Source organism: Eptesicus fuscus, chromosome 7 (assembly GCF_027574615.1).
Source record: "Eptesicus fuscus isolate TK198812 chromosome 7, DD_ASM_mEF_20220401, whole genome shotgun sequence".
In the NCBI taxonomy this organism is placed as follows: Eukaryota; Metazoa; Chordata; class Mammalia; order Chiroptera; family Vespertilionidae; genus Eptesicus; species Eptesicus fuscus.
The window spans coordinates 73505194-73523882 of NC_072479.1; the positions used below are offsets into that span (position 1 = coordinate 73505194).

Genomic DNA, 18689 nt, shown 5'->3' on the forward strand with positions numbered 1-18689 from the left:
TTTGTTACAATTGATGAGCCAATATTGACACATTATTATTAATAAAAGTCCATAGTTTACTTTAGATTCACTCTGTGTTGTACAATTCTATGGGTTGTGACAAACACATGTCATTTATCCACCATTACAGTGTTAGACTGCCCTGAAAGTCTGCTCTGCTCTTCCTATTTGTCCTTCCTCATGAACCCCTGAACTCTTGGCAACCGCTGATATATTTTTAAAAAAATATGTATATTTTTATTCATTTCAGAGAGGAAGGGAGAGGGAGAGAGAGATAGATAGAAATATTAATGATGAGAGAGAATCATGAGAGAATCATTGATCGGCTGCCTCCTGCACGCCCTCCCTCCCCCCCGCTGGAGTCAAGCCTGCAACCCAGGCATGTGCCCTTGTCTGGAATCGAACCTGGGACCCTGCAGTCCACAGGCTGATGCTCTATCTATTGAGCCAAACCAGTTAGGGCACCACTGATATTTTTAATTCCCTTGTAGTTCTGCCTTCTCCAGAGTGTCATATAGTTGCAATCATACAGGATATAGCTTTTTGCAGACTGGCTTCTTTCATTTAGTAATAGACATTTGAGGTTCTTCCATGTCCTTTTAAAACAGGGATGGGGAACATATGGCCTGCGGGCCATATAAGGCCTGCGAAATCATTTGGCCTGGCCCTGCCAAGGCATTAGGGGTGAGTTAATTAAATGTTTGACCAAATATAGCAGTCTAATTTTTAAGTTGATAATTTTGTATTGCCCTGCGAATGATGTTGTAAGTATCCAAATGGCCCTTGGCAGAAAAAAGGTTCCCCACCCTGTTTTATAGCTGGCTAGTTCATTTTTCTTCAATCACTGAAAAAACTCCCTTGTCTGGATGTACTACAGTTTGTTTATCCATTTATCTATTGAAGGGCATCTTGGTTGCTTCCAATTTGGGGCCATTATGAGTAAAGCAGCTCTAAACATTTGAGTAGACATTGAGCTCCTATCTTTGACTTCAGCCCTGGAGGTTGAAATGTGGCATGTCTCCTCCTTAGAGTATCTGTGATGGCCTATGGCTGTGGCCAGGGGCACTGCTAGCCTGAGACCAAGTCAGAAGGCAGTGGTCAGGGTGAGCTCCTCAAATTTGACACTTGCTCAGAGTAAACTTGCTCTCTGGGTTACAGAGCTAGTAGTATTGGCATTTGCCTTCAGGGAAACTTACCATGTTACCTTGCAGCTTGGACCTCTCTGATCTGGATTCAGGTTACATTTATTTCCTCTGTAGATGGAGGGTGGGCTCTTTTGGGGACATCCTTTATTTTCTGTGAATCTAGAAGTGTACTTACAATAGGTTCTATATCTAGGATCGAGTTGTTTTGAAATAGAGGGCCATTTGCAGGTTTAAGTTCGCTATTCTTGCAGAAGTCCTTGGGAATGTGTTTACTTAGATGTTTAGTAATTTAAAAATATTTATTATGAATTTAGATTCTTTAGAACTTTATATATGGAATGCCTCTGAGGCTTATGTTTAATCCAGAGAAGATTTCCATTGCCTCTGTGAGGCACTTTAAAATACATTTTGTAACCATATGGAACATAGTTTTTTGGCTTGGGAATTTTAGGGCTCCTTTTAATAAAGGGGGGAATGCTAGTCCCAATCTTGAGATAAGTGGGCTTGGAGCTCAGGAGAGTTATTCTCTCCCACCCCTGTTTTTATGGCTTCTGCCAAGCCAAATGCAAGACAGGTACTCCTTTGCTCTTCTGTGGGTCGCATCTTTCCCTGCTTTATCTGTGTGGGTGTCTCCTTTAGGTATACCTGGTTCTAAGGCAGGCTCTCTGATCAGACCTTCCATCTTGCTTGGGAACCAGGCTTTGCTTCCTTTCCTTGAGTGTGTGTATGAGCCATGTTAAAACTCAGTGTCCAGCCCTGGCTGGTGTGGCTCATCGTTCCATGCACTGAAACATGGCCTGCTTGATTCCCAGTCAGGGCATATGCCCGGGTTGCAGGCTTGATCCCTGGTAGGGGGAGTGCAGGAGGCAGCCGATCTATGTTTGCTCTCATATCAATGTTTCTCTCTCTTCCTCTCCCTTCCTCTCTCTCTAAAAAAATCATTTAACAATCTTTAAACAACAACAAAAACCTCAGTGTCCAGGTTATCAGGTACAGACTGATGCCATCCAGGCCAACAATAAATCCAGTGTTTGATAACCCCTTTGAACATTTGATGTCTTTCTGGCCTCCATTTGCTTCCTTCTCTTAACTTTAAAGATATTTTAAATATTTCATCTATCACTCAGAAGTGTTTGCACTTCTACTTTGTCATATTCTATATTCGACAGTTCTCAACAGTGGAAAACTCTTCTTTATTTCCAGCCTCTGTATTTATCCTTGTAATATCTGTACTCTGATGCCAGGTTTGAGGCAATGTCAGCCCTGTCTGAACTTCCTCTACTTGATTGCTGTCAAGTTTCCCCAGAGCAAAAATCTTTGTTTTGAACGTTCTGCTTAAAGTGCTATTTCAGTCTGCTCACCATCATGCCTCCTTGCCAAACACACCTGAATTTCTCATTTCCCTTCTTCAAGTTTGATACCTGGAATCAAGTCTAATATTGGAGATTTGACTCTTGGTGACAAAGAATGAGCACCCAGAATGGACACCCTTAAAAAAGTATGACATAACGTTTGATTCAGTACTGAGCTGTGGAGTATAGGAGAGGAAGAGGCCACTGTGGGCCTGGCTGCTTGCAGAAGGCTTCCCTACTTGGAACGATTGGGAGGATTTACTTAGCTAATGGATTCACGAATAGTAACAGGAGAAGCAGAGTGCAGCAAGAATAAGTGATTTGTGTTTGAAGTAACTGGAATTTGGGAGCCTGTGAAGATTCTTGGGCAGGGACGGGAGTATACTGTCTAGGAAATGGTCTGGCAGAACCCAGGGTGGTTCAGCAGAACAGGAGACTGAGAGGTGGGGACCAATTAGGAGCCTGTTGTCCACGTTCAGGTGTGAGGTTATGTAAGCATGAGCCAGGGAAGCGGCTGTATACAAGTAGGTGGATTGAGAAGCCAGGAGAATAGAACATTATAATAATTGATGAATATGAAAAAAAAGTGAGAAACTACAGAGTTACTAACTCATACACAGCCAAACGATCCATGTTATGCAATGAACCAACTGCCAAAGACAGTGACAATTTATTGTCAACAGGATGAAATAAAACAGCCAGTCGCAGGCAGCACTCTAGCAGGTCAATACAGATAATCATCCTTTGTTGCTTAGTAAACCCTTACAAAGGCTCTAAACACAGGATGATTTGCATTGTTTTCAAACAGCTCATAATGATGTAACAACGTGTCTGCTTAGATATCAGAAGACCAGATAACATTAATGTGGTTCTTCATTTTAGCCATAAAAAATGTTTCTAATAACATAAAAGTGTTTTTTCCCCCCTCAGTGATAAGTTCTGTTTACTCTGGGCAATAAATGTGAATTTGCGTTCTGTCTACGAACAAATCTCATATATGGTCCAAAATGATCCCATTACTGTACTTGATCTCTTATAAATAGGAATATGGGATGGATTTGGTCATCTAGTAAATCCATTGTGTTATTGTGTATTATAGTGTTTCCTTTTATTAAACATATCTTCCAGGGCACTAAAGACTGTACCATCATTGCTGAAAGCTTAAAAGCTAGAGTATAGCAAGTTGGCAGTATCAGTAGCATTACTAATTCATCACATTCAAATACATGTTGACTTCTAAATATAGGAAGGAGGGATTAACTTAGGAAACTGTATCCGAGTGGGTTAAGTCAGGATTGCCCTTTATGTTCATCCACCTTTTAATTAAGGGTTGAGAAGCAGGTCACTTGGGTATCACAGTGTTTCTAAAAGAAGTGCCCACTCATGTTATCTATTTTGGCTATTAATTTTTCTTCACAATGATTGTACCTATATGGGTATATCTATATTTATCTCTCATCTATAATTCCTATGTGTGGTTCCTGCTTCTTTAAAAACAAACACTCTCTCACTGATCTAAAGTCTGATGTTTAAACCATCTACCTAGTTTTTTTGTTTTCAGGGTTTCCAATAGATTCTTCATCATATTCATGCAATTCTAGATTTATGTCTGCTGGGTTTTGCTTCATAACTTTTTGCTCTTTTAATGGATGTGTGATGTAAGGAATAAAATGAGCTGGGAAAATGTCCCCAGGGGCTCACTCTGGGTTGTCTGGACAATAAGCTGGCCAGACTGGTTTTGTGAGTGAGGGTGGGGTGGAGATGGGGCGGTTATCTTCTCTTCCAAGAGGCTGTACCCTAATTTGGCTTCTGATGGGACCTGTGGCTTCTGCCCTTCAGGAGGAGCAGTCCAATTCCTGTGGGTCCCATAGCTGGAGTCCCTGATCAATTCCAGAGAGCCTGCTGCCAAGCCTGGTAACCTATCTTGATTGATAGGTTACTCTCAGACTTGCCCTGTAAGAAATTTCAACGAGGTGGGGCATAGGTGCAGTTACTCAGAAATTTAGACCCATACTCTGGTTGAGCAGAGTGCTCAGCACCTTTTTTTGGGATGATGGAAAGAAGGGGATACATGCCTTCTCTTCTCTTGTTGACACTCAGCTTGTAGTTTCCCCTTTCCCAATAAAGCTATTCTTTATCTATGCTGGGTGATGCTGTGGAGTATCCTGGGCATGTGGCAACCAGAGGGACCCACCTGGGGCGAGAAGTAGTATTTCTCACTTTATGATGATTTTAAACAGCCTTATATTTAAAAGTCCTTTCAGAAGAGTTCCTGATTGTTTGCATTTAATGATACAGTCTCATTGCTGAGTGTTTTGTGTTCTTTCTGAACACCAACTTTCCTCAGAGGCACTTGAATTTTAGTTTGCAGATTTATCTTAGTGAGAGAATGAATTTAATTCCTTTCCTTCTTTCCCTCCCTTTCTTCCCTTCTCTTCATTGTTTCTTTTTTCTTTTTTTCTATTTCTCCCTAGGCACACCTTCTTTGACGGATGGTCCACATCCCATTACTCTTTAAAAGCAAAGACTGGTTTCCATTCCTTGGCTACTACATCTGATCCTTTTTCTTTGATGAAGCAAACAGGCAAGGAGGCAGGTCCCTCTAGATTCTAGAAGGATATCTTGAAAGACAATTGTGCTTTCCCAAGTGTTAGTACTTGGATTCTGCAGAGCAGGAAATAGTTCTGTATGAACTTTGTTTCTTTGGCAAAACTTGTGATTGACAGACTCGTGATGAAAGTAACTGGTAGTATGTCTAACCTTCATGACTTGGTCCAGAAACGTCCATGAGTTTTAGACAGCTCTTCCTACACTACCTGGTTGAGGGATGCTATCGGAATTGCACAAAGAACTTTTATCCATTACTTTTGGACAGTGATTTTCTGAGTTTTCCTTTCATGGGACTTATTTTCTTGTCTCTGTTTTCTATTTTTGCCTCAGACCTCATCATATATTTTACTTGTTTATATGACATTATATACTCCTGTCCTTTATGTCCCAGCTAAGGCTACCGATGATAATTGTCAACAATGAGTATCACTCAATAAGGCCTTTCACAAGACATGGGTCTGAAAACTAATTTTTGATTTTCAGCCAAATGTTACTTTATACATCTTCATTCTCTTTGGTTGTAATGTGAATTCTTATATAAATTGGTTCTTTGAATTACTTCCACTATAAGAATCTTCCCCTGCTTGTCTTCTGGCTTACGTTTAAATTAATGCTGTTTTAGCATAAATTATCTGACTTGTATTTTTTTTCCACTTTGCTATTTGTTCTCAATTTATTATAAGTTGTTAGTGAGGATTAAAGTTTCGATATGGTTTCTTTTCCTCAGAAAATGGCTAAGGAAACTATGGAAGTTGATTCATTCAAATCAGAACAAATATCATTAGGCCAAGCATAAACACTTCTGCAATGTTTTCTTGCTAAAGAGTGAGTCTAAAAGACGGTGCTGATTCCTTCCTCCCACATCTAACCCCCTTCTCACAGCTACGATGGTGTGGGCTATAATATGAATGTGACCAGCGAAGCTTCTTCCACTAACATATCAGGTACCAGACTTAGTCTCTATGGGCTCTATTATATCACTGTTTTCATTTCCTGTACAGTGCTTCTAAGTCACCCTGCAGACTGAAGGGTTGCCTGTCCTTTCTACATTTTATGTAATAGTGGCAAGGATTATATGAAACGGTATTATATATTATAGTATACAAATATTATAAAAGGTATTATGTAAAAAGTGTTGTACATTTCTGTATTATAATGGATGTCTGTGTTATAATTGCATTCTTATGAAAACAACTATTCATGTACATCAAACATACTTATCATTAGTCTAGTCTTTATTTTCCCAATATCTCTCTAAGCAAATAATACACACCAGTAGCACATTCTTTCTTGTTACCATATCAGAGATACAGATAGTCAAGGATAAAGGGGTGTTTTCTAGGACCTCTGATTAACCATTATTAAATACTCATCCACATGACATCAAATGAGTAAAAAAAATACTAATATTGTATTTGTGTTGGGAAGGGAAAACAGGTTTGGGATAAGGTTAGGAATATGTATTTACCCTCTGGAAGAGAAGGGCCTGAGTTGAGCAATGTCTGGAAGGAAATTATCTACTAGGAATGGTGGACACAGCCGCTTCTGTGCACTGTCGATCTCAGGCCAAGTCTTCAAGCAGCCTTACCAGGGAAGCAGAAACTGTCACCCATGACCCGGGATGATCCATATTAGTTTCACATGCAAGGTCAGATAAGTAGATTAGGGATAATTTTTGCGATTCTTCAACACTCTAGATATCTTCCTAAATGACTGTTACGTGATGTTACTCTTAGATGGCAGGAGAAAAAATACCTAATCATCCCACAATGAGGTTATCTGAAGGAGATGACATTTATTATGAGAGCTTCAATTAAATTATAATCTGATTGGTCAATCATATATAAAAGACTGATAATTAGATTTTTTTTAATGTTTTGGAGGGAGGTGGGCAGGGAAAGGGAAGATAGTTGACATCTGAAGTTGGGAGGAGAGTGATTGGTAAATGACGCCTCTGAATTGGGTTGAGTAGAGGTTACAGAAAGAGAAGGCTAAGGATTCAGATGGTGAGCAAAATGCTTTGCAGTCCTGCCGAGGAGGGACATCCTTTAACTTCAGTGTGGTGGAGACAAGGAGAAGACATGTACTAAGCTATTTTCATCATCCAGCTGCAGGTGCGGGCAGTCCTACATTGTTGGATTTGGAAAGTTCTTTCTTAAAAGAATGATTTCCCTTGTTTAAATGAAGGAGATGGAGCTCCATTAATTGGTGCCAATGTTTAGTTCACTATATAGTTCACACAGTATTATTTTCTTGTATCATTTTACTCTTGATATATGAGTGTCCTTGTCTGATGCAAAATAAATTGTGAATGGAAGCCATAATAATATCCAATATTTGATTAGGTATTCACTCTTTGAGTCTCTGCCTAGAATCCTGCTGCCTTTCCAGTTTGCAGACTCTTCTAGAAAATTCTAGATTCTTCTAGACTATTCTTGATGTATTGTTTCTGAATCTACTACTTTATGTTAAGGTATATACTATGCAGATAAAAATCTAGCTGCCTCTCTAAAATCACTTAACTAAGTAATTTTCCATATTGCATTAGAGGAAATAATGTTAAATTCTTCCAGATGATAGAAGGCAATTAAAATAAAGTACAAGGACTTTTGGAGTGCAGTCATTTTTCTTCATCACTGTTGTCAAAAGGAAAATTTGGATATCTAGAAGCATGCCACTGTTCTTAGTATTGCACATTTTTTGGAGCCTACTCAGCTTCAGGACTTTGAATCAAATTACACCTCTACATTTTCCACCTTACTAGTATTTTGTCATTAGAATAAAGCCAGGACTTTGTAGATTTGGCCACTGACCTAGGACAAAAGTTGTATAAGATATAAAAATACAACCAATTTCTCCTCTTTGTGGAGGAAAACTCTTGGAACACCTTCAACTTGGAGCATTTGGGCATCAAAATAAGAAAACAAAACCTAACCATGGTTATATAGTTTACATATTTCTTAAATTTCCCTAATCACTGCTTTGGAATCATCCAGATGTTCTATGGGTTCATATTTGTGTTCAGTTTAATTACATTAAATTATTTTCTGAAATGAAAATGGGCTGTTTATTGATTTCTCCAGTGTTGACTCCTTTTGTAGACTGCTGGCAATTTTTAATCAAAATAGTTATTCTTCATAATTCTTATACTTATAGAGGTTAGCATTGTCTATATCCTCCCCTAGGCTGAACTAAAGAGCTTTTTAGTAATGTAGTATGCTTTGTGTGAGATTACTTTTCTTAAAATAAGACAGTTGCTTTTTCTTCAGGTTATTGTTTGAAAAATAGACTTGAATATATCTGCCAAAGGTTTGCCTTTATTTTAACTGTGTTTTTTTTTTTTTAAGTTGATATATATCCAAAAGCTCTATTTTCTACCTTAGGAGCTTTGTCAGCCTTTGGACTTGGTAATATCTTAATCCTGCTTTGTGGCACAAACTTGGTTTTCTTTAATATTTCTTCTCTTCTAGAAAAAAAATGAATATGATTTAAAAAAATTGATTTTAGAAAAGAAAGAGAGAGAGAGAGAGAGAGAGAGAGAGAGATTAATGTGAGAGAGAAACGTCTATCAGTTGCCTCCTGTACACACCCTGCCTGGGGATCGAACCAGTAACCTAGATATGTGTCCTGACCAGGAATCGAACCCACAACCTCTTGGTGTACAGGACTATGCTCCAATCAACCAAGCCACCTGAGCAGGGCAATAAGGTCTTTTAAAAATTCAGCTTATTCCTAGCCAGTGGTTGAGCAATGACTCATGAACCAGGGGGTTTATGGTTTGGTTAGATTCGCAATTAAGGCACAAGCCCAGGTTTTGGGCTTGATCCCCAGTAGGAAGCATGCAGGAGGCATGCAGGAGACAGACAGCCAATCAATGATTCTCTCTCATCATTGATGTTTCTAGCCCTCTCTCTCTCTCCCTTTCTTTCTCTGAAGTCAATGAAAACATATTTAAAAAATGAAATTCAGCTTTCACGTTTATGATCAGAAAGGGAAATTTAATTACATTTTTAGATTTTGCAATTTCCGCTTCTCACTATAAGTTATTGTTGCTATCAAATAGAAACCCCATTTGTCTCATTCTCTTATCTCCAGTCTCTTTCTATCTAAATATTTTCCATTTGTATTAGCACGTGGGCTCCTTCCCTCCTCTGCACTGGCTTCACTTACATATATAGTTTTTCATCTTTTTCTATAATGTCTTAGGATTCACTTAGTGTTTATTGTCTTGCAGACAATATCTTGCTTGTTTTTCTCTCTTATTTACCTGGAGTGGAGTTGAACTGCTTTTTATTTTCCTCCTAGAATTTATTTGTATAGATAAATGACACAGCCCTGGAATTCTACAGTGATGTTTCGAAGGCTTTCAGTGTTCATGTCCTTTACTTTTTGCAGTACTAATTCTATTGAATGAAAAAGACAAGGTGGTCAGAAAGGTAGAGTACCATCTATATATATAAAAGCCCAGTGACTGAACGGCAGAACCACCAGAACAACTGGTTGACCAGTCACTATGATGCGCACTGACCACCAGGGGGCAGACGCTCAACACAGGAGCTGACGCTCCCACAGCAGGCTGATCCCCGCAGGCCACGCCCCCCCACTAGTGCACGAATCTGTGCACCGGGCCTCTAGCGTCTCAATAAAACAAAAAGAGCGGGGTTTAAAGAAAATGGTAGTGAACCACCAAATCAAGTGCTAAAAGAAAGTTTTGATAATGAAAGTCATTGGCACATACAACACCGTTAGCACAATTTGTTATAGATTATCCTTTTGAGAAATTTAGTGAGAACAGTAATTGGAGATGCAAGACTACTTCCCAGAATGGGCAGGATCACTGAAAGTGCTTGGTTAGCCTCAACTTGGCCATATTTTTAAAGAAACAAGAAAGAATCAGTAGAGGTTAAAAACTGCTTGTGCACAAGAGAGAGGAAGGAAGCAGGGAGAGGAGGCAGGGAAGATGGTATTTTAAAAATCCATGCATCAAGAGTTCTTTCTCTCTGAGGCACAGCAGGGAAGGTAGACAGGCTTGTGGGTGATACTGGAAATTTTCAGATGGAAAAGGGAAATGGGTGTAGGGAATTTCCATATGCTCAGTAAAATTGGCCTAAGAGGTTACTTGCTAAGGTAGAGTTCAGGTTGGGAACCTCCATCTTTGACAATAGTTGACTGGAGAGAAGCAAAAAAGGAATACAAAACTTACTGAGATGTGGCAAAGGCTCAACGCTGATCAAGGCACTCTGCTTGCAGTATTTCATTGACATTCTTTGACTTGCAAGGAAAGTTTTTTTCTTTCTTTCTTGGTTTGCATTAACTTTGTGATTTGTTATGGAACAGAGTAGGAACAACAGCTTTGTACAAATGAAATAATAATATCTATTGGCTTTATATATTTTTGTTACTTTTTCCTGAGTTTAGATTAGGGCCACCTTTAACTAGAGAGCCCAACACCATCAATATAGGTGGGGTTGTGTTTTTTTTGTGTGTGTGTGTGTGTTTTTTTTTACCCAAGTTGAACTTGACATTTTTTCCACATGCAATTTTGTACATATTGTAAATCAGGGAGGTAATCAGGCTCTACGTTACCTAATTGCACACTTTCTTGCAATATACACAGTCAATTCTTGACACTTTCTACACACTGTGATGTCTGTTTTTCTGCAATGCCTTTGGCTAAGGAGACTTCTTCACCTGACAAGTATCTCCCAGTCTCCCACAAATCTTGCATACTTAACTGGTTTTCATCTTTCAAGACCTTGGCTTCAACTTGACCTCCTTCATAAAGCTGTCTAAAGCAATAGCTATTTCCCCTCTCTCTCTCTCTGAGTAGTGAATTCTGCTTAGTTCAAATCCTTATTTTTATATTTCTCTGTTTTCTTAGGTATACTCTGATTTTCTTGTGGGAGGGACCATATCTTATATTTCTTTTAGACCCATTCACCTTACCTAATACCAGGCAGGGATTAGGTATTAATAAATGTTCATGTATTAAGTTGTTTGTAACTGGTGTTTTATTTTCATATGGTGACTCCAATACTTGATATTTAAAATCTGTACACTATTTATTTGTTTTTTATTGTATGCTACAGATAGCGGTTGCTATAATGAAATACTTTTTCTGTTTCAGGTCCGCTTAATAAGCTTTATTAACTTATTGATTTAAAATATTATTTTTAATATAAATGTTATTTTCCTTTCTTCATTTTCATGGTTTTGTACTTGCTTGGTTGGCCTTTAAGGATGTCATGATAACCTGCCAAGGAATTTTTGGGTTAAGGTGTTCTTTCTTCCCATTCCTGAAATGTTTTTCAGCTATTATTATATTCTCCTTTACTCTTTATTTTTCCCTGAAGTTCATCCCTGATGATATAATTATACCTTTATGTCCTGAATTTTTACTATTCCTTCTCTTATGGGCAATATAAAGTCATGATTTGTCTGATAAATTTAGCATAAGGAAATACTCTGATAATGTTATATGTAATAACTTTTCTTTTATTTATCTTGTAATTTGGTTGTTATTGGGAAATGGTAATTTGCATGACTCATGCAAGCCAAGGAACTTTGCATTGGATAAAAAAAATTACAAAGGAAATGTCTAAGTTGAATAATTCATTACAAAATAATTACAAAATGTATTTATTAATTTTTTACAAAATAAATAAATTTATCACTATGCTACATATGGCATAAACATATATATTTGTGTTTATCTTAGGAATCAAATATTTTAAGTCCAGTTCAGGATGGAACAAGGACACCTCAGATTGACAGCAATAAGAGCAATAACTACCGGATTGTGAAGGAGGTTAGAAGTAAACTATTTTTCTGTGGGTTAATGTTTGCATGGTAAAGAATTTTTGTGCAGCTTTTATATTAAATATTAGGTTTGTTACATTTACTGCTCTTCTTTTAAAAGATTTTGATTAGGCTAAGTAAACTCTGCATACAGAATAAAAAGTGTCGGAATCAGCATCAACGGCTACTGAAAAACATGGGAGCTCATTCGGTGGTGCTGGATCTTCTGCAGATACCCTATGAAAAGGTTAGTTCTTAGCTACTTGTTTTCTTTAATTTTTTATTTTGATATATTTTTAAATGTATAGCAAGGTTACAATGAGTATTTTTCCTTGAGCTATTTGACAGTATGACTCCCATCTGATTCCCCATCATCCTCAAGCCCTTTAGTGTGTACTTTCTACAAACAAGGACACTCTTCTACGTAATCACATGACTGCCTTCCAAATCAGGGAAGAGTGTGACACTGAACTGCCACTCAATCCTCACAAGCCATTCACATTACTTCCATCATCCTAAGTGTGGCCCCTTGACAGAAAGATCCACTTGCAAAACAGGTGCTGTTGGGTTGTCATGTCTATTTAAATCTCCTGATGCTGGAGCTTTCACGACATTTACACTTTTGAAGGCAGACCAACTATTGGGAAGACTGTCCCTTCTTTTGGATCATCTGATGTTTCCTCGTGATTAGATTCAGTTGTGTAGCTTTGGCAGGATCTTAACAGAAGTGACACAAAGTTCTTCCCACCACTTCCTGTGAGGCTGCACACAATTCTGATTTGTCCCCTTGTTGATGAAGTTCACTTGATAAAGGTGTGTCACTTGATAAAGGTGTTGATGAAGTTCACTTGATAAAGGTGTGCCAGGATTCTCCGCTGTGAAGTACTCATTTTTCCTTTATAAATAATAAGTATTTTATGGAGAGTTTCTTTGAAACTATGTAAATATTCCCCCCTTTAAAAATTTTTTTATTATTGATTTCAGAGAGGAAGGGAGAGGGAGTGAGATAGAGAAGCATCAGTGATGAGAGAGAATCACTGATCGGCTGCCTGCTGCACACCCCACACTGGGGATCGAGCCTGCAATCCAGGCATGTGTCCTTACTTGGAATCGAATCATGACCTCCTGGTTCATAGATGAGCACTCTACCACTGAGCCACACCGGCCGGGCTAAATTTCCATTTTTAACCACACTTTCAATTCATTTATTTATTTCTACCAGTATGGACTTGCAGATGTTTGTTTTTCTCAATAGGTTATCCTAGTTTTCTAGTATTATTTATTTGGATTCTCAGGTTGTTCCAGAATTAACCAAGGGAGTGAGCCCTGTTAAGCCAGTGTCTCTGTCCTCTAACATGTCCCATCATTCTTTGCTATTCTGCACATTAAAATGTTCCAGGCTCACCTTGCATTCTTCTTGCTTCAACTCAGGAATGAGAGAGTGGGGAAAAGTAGGGGAGAAAGCAAAGAGAAAAAGGAAGAGGTGGAAATAAGAGACAAAGTGAATAGCAAGAGGAGAGACAGAGAGAGGGAAGAGGAGAGAATGAAGATAAGGACACAAATACATAGAGAAATTTAGAGGTGGGGGAATAGAGAAAAGTAAGTAGGGAGGAGAAACAGGCTGGGGCAAGGCAGGAAGATAAGGGAACAGGAGCAGAGGAGTAGAAGAGGCAGGAGGAGGAGGAGGAGGAAGAAGAAGTGTGGGACAAGCAGTGGGAAGGGAGAAGGTTGAGAAAAGGGGATATAGAAGGTGGGGAAAGAGGAGAAAGAAAAGAAAACCCACAGGAAGATCTGAATACATAGAAACACTGGGAAAGAGGGGAAATCCAAGAAAGGGGAGCAATGCAAGGAATTGGAGGGTGCAACAGAGAAGGGGGGACCAGAGAGAATGTGGAGCCCAGAGAGAGAGGGAGGGAGCAGAGGAGATGTAAGTCAGAGGCAGGAGAAAGAGGCAGCTATGATGGGAAAACACAGTGGCAGGTAGGAAGGTTGGGGAGAAAGGGAGGTAGACTGTGAAACAAAGAGGGGGTTGAAAGAGTGAAGGACAACTGATAACAGGAGGGTAAATAAAGAAGCGAGAAACATCCACAAAATGGGGGAGAGGTGTTCTGTGGAGATAACCAGGAAAGGTGTAAAAACAAAAGAGGCACAGAGAACGTGGAGCATGAAACAGTGGCAGAGAGAAAATAAGTGCACGTGTGAAAGAATATATTTTTTGAGAGTATTTTTGTTCTGATCTGTTTGTTTCTCTGTTTCATGGGCCACTCTTTTTAACTTACAGAGTGATGAAAAGATGAATGAAATAATGAACCTAGCCCATACATTCCTGCAGAATTTCTGTCGGGGAAATCCACAGAATCAAGTTCTCCTTCATAAACATCTGAATTTGTTCCTAACACCTGGTGTAAGTATTTTAGTGACTTCTAATATTTATAGTAAAGTGTCCATCAAATGTATTTTAGCAGCGTTGATGAATAGAATTTTATTCACCACCTCATTTTTTTTTTCCCTAATAGGGAAGGGGTTCTTGCCCTAAATATGGAGATCTTTTATTTCCATTAAGGAAACAGTTAAAGAAACTTGAAAAATTACACAAATTTTACCTGCAGTTGAAGATTTTATTTATATGTATACTAAAGGTCCAGTGCATGAAATTCGTGCACGGGGGTGGGGGGAGGGTGGAAGGTATTCCTCAGCCCAGCCTGCACCCTCTCCAATCTGGGACATCCCTCTCACAATCCTGGACCGCTGGCTCCTAACCGCTTGCCTGCCTGCCTGATTGCCCCTAACTGCCTCTTCCTGCCAGCCCGATTGCCCCCAACTGCCCTCCCCTGGTGGCCTGATCACCCCCAACTGTCTTCTCCTGCCAACCCGATCTCTCCCAATTGCCCTCCCCTGCCAGCCTGATTGCCCCCAACTGCCCTCTCCTGTCAGCCTGATTGCCCCCAACTGCCCTCCCCTGCTGGCCTGATCACCCCCAACTGCCCTCTCCCACCAGCCTGATTGCCCCCAACTGCCTCTGCTTCAGCCCCTGCCACAGTGGCTTTGTCTGGAAGGAAGTCGGAGGTCGATCCAGTCTAATTAGCATATTACCCTTTTATTAGTATAGATAGTTTAATTTTAGGAAAAAGAAAGAACTCACTCTACAATGCCATGAGTAAGATACATATGAATAACTCAAAGGTAGAGTTCACTCTGCCCTGTAGAATGTGGATCAGCTGATACTAGGGAAGAGCTGACTTTGAATAACCGATCATTAATTTATTCTCAAGAATACTGTTGCCCACATGTTAACCTGGATGATAATCAGCTCATTTTTCCAACTAAATTTGTTTGTGAACTCAGATTTCTTTTCATGGTGAATGATCTCACTGCATTTAGTCAAAGACTTGCACAGAAAACTCACTGTGGTTTTGCATAAAATATAAAACTGATCACAGGCAGAAGCGTCATTTAAGTACTGTTGAAGGAATAGAAAGTTGATCATGTCAGAATCACAAGGGCACGGTCCTCTCTCTTTAGCTCCTTGAAGCAGAGACCATGCGGCACATCTTCATGAACAATTACCACCTGTGCAATGAAATTAGCGAGAGAGCAGTGCAGCATTTTGTGCACTGCATCGAGACACACGGCCGCCACGTGGAGTACCTGAGGTTTTTGCAAACCATTGTAAAGGCAGATGGTAAATATGTGAAGAAATGCCAGGATATGGTCATGACAGAGGTATGTTCTTGGTTTGCACGTTACCCACTTCACACTAACAATATGCTCAAATAAGTGTTTTCTGTTAATTTAGAGCAAGGGGAAAATAAATGACTTTGGAAAATAATTTAATCATGACTACTTAAGCACGAATATGTGTTGCTTACCTCTAGTGAAGTAACATAAGTTGATTTTATAATTTTCTAAGAGCTTTTCTTTTTCTTAATGAATTTGTGTATTTTAGATAAAGGTAAAATCCTACAAAATGTTGTAGAGTATTTAGAATGAAAGTGACAACATTTTATATTTGTAAGTTTTCAGAGTATAACAAAAATGGATTAAATTGTGCTTTTTACAGTGCCTTTATTACCTTCCTGAAATCTCAAATGGGTGTTCTCTGCTACTATTTGCAGAGAGCTTTGAAAGGAATTGAATTCATAGGAATTATTCATCAGTGATTTATCACAAGTGAAAACTTAGGTATTTGGAGTAAGTTAAATGTTTAAGGAGAACAAATGAATGAAGTACTGAATTTATTTGGCCATTTTCATTGTGATGTTTGAAATTGAGTGAGATTTATGCAATGAGTAAGTGACTCACTAGGAACCCAGGGGTATGGTGGAGAACTGAGAGTTCTTTGAGCCCATTTGGGTCAATCATTGCCCTGTGACCTAATGGCTTTCGAAAGGCCTGTATGGATGAAGACATCTTTCAACCCTGGGTACCAAAAAGTGATGTAGTAGATTATATTGTTTGGGGGGATGTGCACAACTGTGTACCTTAACTTTTGGAATGAGGGTGATTTCTATATTGATACAGTATGATGCGCCCTGCCTGGGAATTGAACTGGCAACCTTTGGGTGTGCTAGACAATGTCCAACCACCTGAGCCACAAATTCAAGGCTTTGAATTCTTAATGTAAATTTTTGTTGTTAAACATTTTAAGGAACATTTTAACTTGTGATATTTACTTATCTACATTTACATTTATATTAGTTCTTCATTGCCTAGAAGTGTGTGGGAACTAATATGATTTTGTATTACGATTATCGAGGAAATAATTAAATTGGAAAGCAGCAAATAGTTAAGCCAGTTTTATGACACTTAGAAGATGAAATGTTCCTAGGTGTAAAGAAGTGTTTGTAATGTTATATTGTGTTTAAATACATATTTTTGACACATGTACATTCTCTTTCAACAAAATTTCAAAGCCAACTAATTCTTATCCATTTAAATGTTATTAATTTAAATAAAAAATTATATAAGGTGTGTTACCTACCAAAATATCTCACATTAGGATTAAAAATTTGCTACTTATATAGACAGTAATACATTATGGATTTTGAACAATAAAATTACCACCTATTGGAATTCTCCATTAAAATTATATAAACAAAATAGGAAGGAAAATTTATATACTAAGAGTTTATTCGTCCCCCCTCCTTTTTCTCTTTATTTCTCCTATTTCTGCTTTTACATTTATTCTTTAGTGATGCTCATGACACTGGAATTTCCAGATTATTATAGAGTTGCATTTGGCTCAATGTACTGGCTTTTTCACTCTGTCACTATTAAAGGATATGGGAATATTTTATTCTGCTTTATTAAATTTACACTTATGAGATTTCCTATGCTTTGACATTGGAGTCTTTCATTGCAGTAGAGGGAAGTAACTTTATTTGAATATTTTGCATGTTTTATTTCAGTGGGTAACTCACTGATGAACAATTTACTATTATTGTGTCACTTAATTCTTGCCCCATCCACCGCTCCCATATCCCCCCTGCTGGTTTTGGTAGATTCATGACTGATCTCTGAGCACCTGACTAGAATCCTTTCGCCATCCTGCCTTGGTATAGTTCTGCTTTTGCATTGTTATCTCGGTTTTTGCAAAGAGATACACGTTTCCAGATAGAACAAGCCTTTGGCAATGATCGCAAGGATGAATATTTGGTCTGCTATGTAGACTCTCTTGTTATCATTTCAGTTGATAAATGGGGGTGAAGATGTGCTGATATTTTACAATGATAGAGCATCATTTCCCATCCTTCTCCATATGATGTGTTCAGAGAGAGACCGAGGGGATGAGAGTGGCCCCTTGGCCTACCACATCACCCTGGTGGAGTTGCTGGCAGCTTGTACAGAGGGGAAAAACGTCTACACAGAAATCAAGTGCAATTCCCTTCTGCCCCTGGACGACATAGTGCGGGTGGTGACCCACGATGACTGCATCCCCGAGGTAAGCCTGGCAAAAGCTTAGCAGCTATAGAATTCTACTAATTTAAAGTAAGTGCCAGAAGTCCCCTTACTACTACTTATAATGAGATAATATATTTAGTCAAGGAATTGTGTTTAGTTCTTTTTAAAAATATATATATTTTTATTGATTTCAGAGAGTAAGGGAGAGGGAGAGAGAGAGAGAGAAACATCAACGACGAGAACACTGGGGATTGAGCCCCGAACCTGGGCATGTGCTCTGACCGGGAATCGAACCATGACCTCCTGGTTCACGGGTCGATGCTCAACCACTTAGCCATGCCGGCTCGTCTCTTGTGAAGTTCTATAAAAACTATGAAAGGTGATAAACCTTATTGAAGTATAGCCATTGGAAGCTACTGTAGGAGTCTCTGAATTCTAAATATGGCCCTGTGAACAAAATGAGAGATTTACTTGTAGCTTCTAGTATATTCTTGAGAATGAAGAAGACCCTTCATAAATAATTCACAGTCATCGGTAGGAGAGGCTTGGATGGGGCTGTAGGCTCGTCTGTTGGACTCTGTAGGGTTACCTTGCTTTATAGACCAGATGCTTTCTTGGAAATATGGACACACATATTTGCTTTGTTCACACATCATCTTTTACCCTGTGTCCTAGCTTGGCTCTGGTGTAAGGGAACAAAACTCATTAGAAGCTGGTTGTCTGCCAACAGGATTAACAAGGCTTCCAGGAATGTACATTGTAATGTCCTCTTTTTCTACTACGGTGCTGTATTGTTGCAAAGCTCATAAATGTGTTACACTGAATGTGATATAAATCCAAACATTTTAAAGCACAGTCACTTCAAATGTATCAGGTTAGGTTA

At 38.9% G+C, this 18689-nt stretch overlaps 1 protein-coding gene across 1 annotated transcript in view; it reads left to right on the forward strand.

Annotated features, from left to right (window-relative positions):
* Nucleotides 1-18689, forward strand: part of ITPR2 (inositol 1,4,5-trisphosphate receptor type 2) — a 428506-nt gene that overhangs the window by 179308 nt on the left and 230509 nt on the right. Inside the window, exons 27-31 of the mRNA XM_054719205.1 lie at nucleotides 11826-11915; nucleotides 12027-12152; nucleotides 14187-14309; nucleotides 15428-15628; nucleotides 17595-17846. Coding sequence (XP_054575180.1) covers nucleotides 11826-11915; nucleotides 12027-12152; nucleotides 14187-14309; nucleotides 15428-15628; nucleotides 17595-17846 — 792 coding nt within the window. The remainder of the gene's footprint in view (nucleotides 1-11825; nucleotides 11916-12026; nucleotides 12153-14186; nucleotides 14310-15427; nucleotides 15629-17594; nucleotides 17847-18689) is intronic.